The following is a 6,457-nucleotide window of genomic DNA, read 5'->3' as shown; positions in this document are numbered from 1 at the left end:
TCCATCAGCTCGTCTGTCCCCAGGTGCCTCTGGTTAGCTAGTGGAGCCGGCTATTAGCAGTACAATGGCTCGCAGATGGTCGATCTGGGATAACCAATCATTATCTGAACTGTATAAATAGTCCCTGCTACGTCACAAACAGACCCCCTGACGCCATCAAACTAGGACTGAACCATACCAAATGGTTGGGGTTGGAAAACTTAAAATACAAAAATCACTCTTACGGTGGATTATGATAATGAGATATGCACTTGGTGGTAGCTAAATAAATGCTTGATGAGATCTTAAAGAATGAGACAACACAGTGAGTTAAGTTGACAAAACCCCTGTCAGTTTATTGTCTTCAGCGAGAAAAGGGTCAGAACCACGTGTCGCTCAGCTTCTCCCCACGAGGACTTCTCAATGCTCCAGTCGAGAGATTCGTTTTTTTTTCTTCTTTCTTCACCGCGAGGCTACATCCTCTATCGAGAGACGAGCTTTCCAAAAAAACAAGTCTAACAGTTTCTTCTCACAGGCAAGCTTTTGTCCTCCAACTGGAAAAATGTCCCAAGTTCACCATGGATTCCGTTCCCCTTAAGCTATGTGGGCTGCACGTCATGAAAACACATTCATAGATCCTTGCAATGCCACAGTTCAAGTAATGGAGGCGGGATCGTGTCCGCACCTCTGTCCAATTACACAAGCCACCAGGAGGTCAAATCACACCGATTGCCACCGAAAGAGAGAGTGCATTTTTTTTTTGTGGCAAATGCTAGCCTCTCATGAACAGCTTTACCTTCACCATCATCATCGTCATCATTACACTGCAACAATAGAAATACTGTTGGATTGCACTTTAGTCAAGCTTTTTATCTTCTGTGGCGTGTATAGAAAATATAGATATAGAATACAAAAAGCTTATACTTCTTTGAGTAACAGAATATAACATACAGTACTTCAGATTATGATTTGTTCAGCACATCAGCAGGTGTACTCAAATTGCCCCTCCCTAAACTAATGTCACTCTTTAACAGGGATGTAGGTTGCTCACTAATAAGTGCTTTGGTCAATGGATATAACATTGAGTAGATGCTTTTACAATGGTATAGTACAGGATATTAATGCTACATAACTATCCATCGTTCGAAAAAAGAAAATTCAAATGAAAGAAAATTCAAGATGCACCATAATTATATATTCACGTGTGGCTTTTACCCAAAAACAATTTGGTCCAATTGACCTATGTGACAATAATCACCCTTAATACAGCACCATTTTAAAACTATAACAAACCCACAAAGTAGCAACTTAATATGTCAATTGTACACTGTTCTTATTCACCCAGTTCAAAAAGGGCATGGTATTTTCACCACATCTGTTTTTTGTAAAAATTTTAAGCCATCAGAAGGTCTAGCAACTCATCCTTAACAACCCAATCTCAAAGATGTCCGAACAGTAATATACAAAACGAAAAAAAAACATTATAAAAAAAAAATAAAGAAAAATAAACTGGTTAGAAAAAAAGAAAACGGAAAAACCAAAACGTTTTTTAAAACTGACATTCAAGTTCCGGTCCCACTTCAATCTGTGAACAGCCAATCACCAATCCCGCTGTCATCGCTCTAGTGCAAATCTCACTTCCTTCCTCTCAGCGAACAATGCACCTGGTCTCCCCGGGATACAGTAAACATGTCCTTTAGTATAATCGTCACCGTCGTCCATCTCCTCCCCCCGGCGCCGGGTCGCTACATCTCGGGCGCGGCGAGCGGCAGTGCCAGCGTGTGTTTGGGAGTCTGTAAGAGTTTGTGTGACTCCTCTGTGTTCGCGTGATCGTCCACCGCCATCGTCACGGTGGTCGGGGCGGCGGGCGGCGAGGAGGCGTGCACCGGGTGCGTCAGCCGAACATCCAGGGCGTCGTTGTGTTGTGCGAGCGAGTTGAGGCGGTAGTGCAGGACGACGTCCTTCAGCGAGCAGTGCACGTCGTAGGGCTCGGCGAAGCCGTAGCCGTGGGGCGTACTGTAGATCATGCAGTGCTTCACCTCCTCGTTCACACTGGAGGAAGGGAGGGAGGGAGATGAGCGGCTTGGACGAGGAAACGTTAAGCTTTCCCTTTCAAGGGTTCTACGTGAGCATGTGATAGCGCTGTTGTAAAACATCGGATATTCTTTTTCTCTAACGCAGCTGGGGCTCGAACTGGCAACCCAAGGATTGGAAGACGAGCACTGTAACAGTCGAGCCGACTTAATGCAGCCCGTTTGGTTGGATGGTTATAGCGGGTCCCGCTACATATATTATCATGAAATTGGGATATTTTAGGAGTGAGATACTCACACAACAGAGCAGGCGTAGCATCCCTGTTTGCTGCTCTCGCGGATCAGGAATGTTCCGGAAGCCTTGCCTTGGAGCATCTCCTCTGCCTGCGTTCTGCTCATCTCGCCAACAAACCAGCTGGTCTCGTCCTGGTGAGGCAAGGACTCCTCGTCCCCCTTTAACACGTACGTACTGGGAGGAGAGAGAAGACATAACCAACGAGGCATGGTGGAAACTTCCGGCGGAAAACTTTTATTTGGACGTTTATAGCCTAATGTCCTGGTACCGGATTTCTGGAGAGGTTCACTTACTCGTCAAGGCTGTTGCTCTGTATCCCCAACCAGTTATTAATCCTTTTCTGGCGGACTCCTTTGTGATTCAACCAACTGTCAAAAAATAGAGGTAAGATAAGGTCAGTGGAAAAAAGGGTCATTTTATTAGAAAGACTCGAGAAACAATCTCCAAAGGAGCCCTTTCTCTTGATCATGTTTTTTGAACGCGCTCCGTTCAATTACCATGAGTGCTAGAAGCAGGCGGCGGCGTCAGACCATGTTCCCAACCGCCGCCGTGACTTCCTGAGGCACCAGAGATTTACTACTCACTTGAGATATTGGTCTCTGATGTTGCGGAGCTGGATGAGGTCTGGCCTCAGGCCGTTGATCCTCCTGTCGGTCTCCCTGTAGTCCTCTACCTGGGTCCTCAGGTCGTCCTCCAGGTGCACCTTGCTGTCGTAGATCTCCACCAATCGGTGCTTGAGCTTCTCGTAGTTGATCAGGAAGCTAATCGCAAAGGATGAGGAAAGTAAACACCGTGAGGATCGGGGCCAGCATTTATCCATTGACTACAGTAGATCGCTAATAAAATATATATAACAATCACAGAAGCTGCTATTTCTTTTTTTTTACCTCTCCAGGTCCTTCTCGTCTCCTTCCAACTGGCTGTTGCGTTCAAACTCCTCGCCGTAACGTTCCTGTTCCCGACACTGCTCCTCGAAGATCATCATGGTCTCGTTGAAGGCCTCGATCGCTGTTCTCTTCATCTGGATCTCCTGCAACGGGTCACACCGTTCGTCAACCAAATGGGCACATTTTGGAGAGCTCTCAGCCATTGACCTTTTATGCTGGCAGAAATAGCTGAATAGTGAAGCGCTATACCACAATCTTCTTATGTACCTGTGAGGTCTTGGTGAACGCTTCATAGAGACGGTCAAACTCTTTAGATTTCTCTTGGTACTGGCAGTGATACTCCTTGAGTTTCCTTCCGGCTACGTCAACGCTGTCCTCCTTTGCTAGCTGGTCCTTAGAAGATAGGAATAGTAACGATGAATACATTGAAAAGGAATGATTCAAACCACAACAACAACAGGACTGGTTCTGAGAGGTTGCTGGCGCGGCGGCCGGCGGTCAGCAGCTGACCTGCTGGTAGCGGGACACGGGGTGCGTGAGCATCAGGTCCAGCATGGCGTTGTACTCCACCAGCGGGTGATGCTGGTGGTGCCAGATGAGCTCCACCACCGAGCCAAAGGTCAGCGGGTCGGAGAACCCGTACTTCCCATCGCGGTGGTGGATCTTTATCAGCTTGTTGTGGCCGTCTTTCCTGGGAAACGGCGAGTCATAAGATAGCAGAAATAGAATCAATGCAAACACAGAGTGCGTACAGGCTATACCACAGGTGTGTGTGTGTGTGTGTGTGTGGCAGTGTATATTTTATTTTAAAGTTGGGCTCACCTCAGGGTTAGTGTGAATTCTCCTTGAACCTTTGTTGAGGCATCCCGGACCATAAAGGAGCCATCGGCGCTGTCGCGTAGCATCTCGTTCACCTCGTCCCTGAGAGGAAGAGAACGACGATCACCATCCAATCAACCGAGCCGAGAGGTTAGGAAGAGCCGGTCGGCGCATGAACGAGTCTAAACCGGTCGGGTTGGTCAGACTAACCTGGTGATGTCACCCCAGTACCACTCGGCGTCGGCCAGGGGGTACTCCGGGGGGGGCGGTCCGTTGTTGTTCATGGTGGAGGACGCAGGCTTGGTGGACCTGGGGGGAAGAGCTGAGGAGCCAGGAGGAAGAGAGGAAGGAACGGGAAAGATTTAGATGACAGTCTCGGCGAAAGCGTTCCGAAATTTGAAATGCATTGATCCGTTTGCATGAGTTAGATTATGCAAACATGACCCCTGCCATTGTGTGGATGCTCTGCGGATACAAAAGCAGGTGTGTGTGTGTGTGTGTGTGTGTGTCCGTGTTTGCCCGTTGTGGATTACACTATTTGCTTTCCTTACCACCCTGCTGATTGTAGCAAGCAGTTTGACAAGACATGTCACAATCTCTAGACATGCCCAGGCATGTTTCCAACAGGAATTACTGCCCACAAAATGTCAATTAAGCGTCTGTATCATTGTAAAGGATAATAACTTACTAAATACTGTGTAATTGACTATTATGTTCCATTTAGGCTCTTCCTCGCCATTTCACATTTAAAACGCCAAATGTGCATTTTCAGCACACCACACAAGTGCTTGGAAGTCTTTTTTTTCTCTGTTAACTCTAAAAGAGCAATATTTTTCCTCCAACAGGCTGACCGTTTTCCAGAAAATGAAAGGACAAACCGCATCAAGGAGGTGAACGGCGATATATTTCACTGCAGGACAAAAGTGCCTTTCATAAAGCAGCCCGAGAACCACCGGAGAGAAGAAAATGTGGGTTTCTCGCTCCATCCGCTCTATGCTTTTTATGACCCTTAAAATAAACAAAAGGCAGGTGCAACAGCACGAAGGAGGTCGGTACTAAACTAACGCCAGAGTCCTCCACTCAGCAGAATTCCTTCTGCTCTCCTACCCCCCATCCCCCTCCGAAAATTAAAGTCTCAGAAAATCCACAAAGAAAAAAACTCAAGCATTATTCAATATCGAGAAGTTATCTGCTAGGCGAAAATAGCAAATTCCATTAATGTGAAATTAATATCGCCTGTCCAATCGACAGTTGACAATCCCCATTGTGATTGTCACAACGAAGGCTATAAAAAAAATCTCTGGGATCGTTTTTCGCGATCCATCTACTATGTGTTTTGTCTTCACACAAGGGAAATGTTACAATATGCTAAATGTCACAGTAAGTCATGAGACAAGCTGTCTAGTCTAGTTGCCAGTAGCCTACTTTCAAAGCGCATTCAAATTATCCACGGTCGGCTGCAGCAGAGAACAAAGCACTCGTTTCATGCGGCATTTATTAATGCACCTTCCACAGCTTGGTCCACATAAAGCAACTAGTAGATGACTAGGAATGTTTGAAGAGGCTTCATAAAAAAAGGCAGAAATGTTATACGATTGCCACAAGTTTTTCAGATCCGACGGGACAAAGAAAGAGCCAGCGCTGCGCCTGACGAAAGGGTATTACGTAATCGGCCAGTGAGTTGCTCTCTGCATGCCCGGGCAATGCCACTAGGGAACGCAGCGATGAGTACCAGCTTTATAACGTTTTGAACCTATTACTGCATATTAGTTCACTGACAGCTTTGTCACATTAATAACATGATAGCCAAAGGGCATTTGCACAGAAAGAAATATGTGTCCTATTTGAGCTATTGTAAAAAACAGGCATAACCTTACCTGGAGGTGCTTGATCCATTTCGATGTAGAATACACCTCCAAGAGAAATAACCATTCCGTTATCAGAGATTATTCCGCGTTGTTTTCACGTTTCGCAAAAAAATGTATTTTGTCGAACGACCAAGTCAGGGTACTTTTGTAAAAATCGTAGACGCCACGAACTTGGGAGCCATACGCATCGTCAGCAAGAAGGTACGTCGTTCCAAATCCAAACCCCACACGGATTCTTTAAACATTTAAACTATTGTTCAGAACGAGTTGCAGAAGAAATTATACATTTCGTGCCGTGTCTTCTGGTGCTACGTGCGGCACTGCTCGCTTCTACCTCATCTCAGAACTGAAGTGACTTTAAAGGGCTGTACCAACGTCGTCTTGGGATGGTCCATAATACCTGCTCTAGAGGGGGGTTACATTTGCGTATTTTAGTTTAGTTATAAACTATTGCCATACATATCAATGAATGGTCCAACATATGATTGTATAAACATTAATAAGTAGTGTTTTTTAATAATGTACACGATATAAAGAGATAATAAACGATTTAGATACAAATATAACATGCACCTC

The 6,457-nt window shown here is 45.7% G+C and overlaps 1 protein-coding gene across 1 annotated transcript; it reads right to left on the bottom strand.

Annotated features, from left to right (window-relative positions):
- Nucleotides 1-309: 309 nt before the first annotated feature.
- On the bottom strand, nucleotides 310-6,210 carry LOC307086117 (phosphatidylinositol 3-kinase regulatory subunit gamma-like). The gene is made up of 10 exons (XM_079751176.1): nucleotides 5,891-6,210; nucleotides 4,224-4,335; nucleotides 4,017-4,115; nucleotides 3,705-3,885; nucleotides 3,462-3,587; nucleotides 3,195-3,337; nucleotides 2,892-3,068; nucleotides 2,601-2,675; nucleotides 2,311-2,481; nucleotides 310-2,031 (listed from the first exon to the last, which is right to left on the bottom strand). Exons 1-10 carry the CDS (start codon nucleotides 5,943-5,945, stop codon nucleotides 1,725-1,727), a joined length of 1,446 nt encoding a protein of 481 aa, XP_079607302.1. The 5' UTR covers nucleotides 5,946-6,210; the 3' UTR covers nucleotides 310-1,724.
- Nucleotides 6,211-6,457: the final 247 nt, after the last annotated feature.

This window comes from Pollachius pollachius, assembly GCF_949987615.1.
Source record: "Pollachius pollachius genome assembly, chromosome: 14".
Classification (NCBI taxonomy): domain Eukaryota; kingdom Metazoa; phylum Chordata; class Actinopteri; order Gadiformes; family Gadidae; genus Pollachius; species Pollachius pollachius.
Note: the sequence above shows the minus strand (reverse complement) of the source record. Positions and strands in the feature narration are given on the sequence as shown.

Coding starts and splice junctions, on each gene's coding strand:
- LOC307086117 (XM_079751176.1), bottom strand. CDS start 5,945: ATGGTTATTTCTCTTGGAGGTGTATTCTACATCGAAATGGATCAAGCA. Junction 4,116..4,223: donor TACTGGGGTGACATCACCAG/GTTAGTCTGACC, acceptor TCTTCCTCTCAG/GGACGAGGTGAACGAGATGC. Junction 3,886..4,016: donor GAATTCACACTAACCCTGAG/GTGAGCCCAACT, acceptor GCCGTTTCCCAG/GAAAGACGGCCACAACAAGC.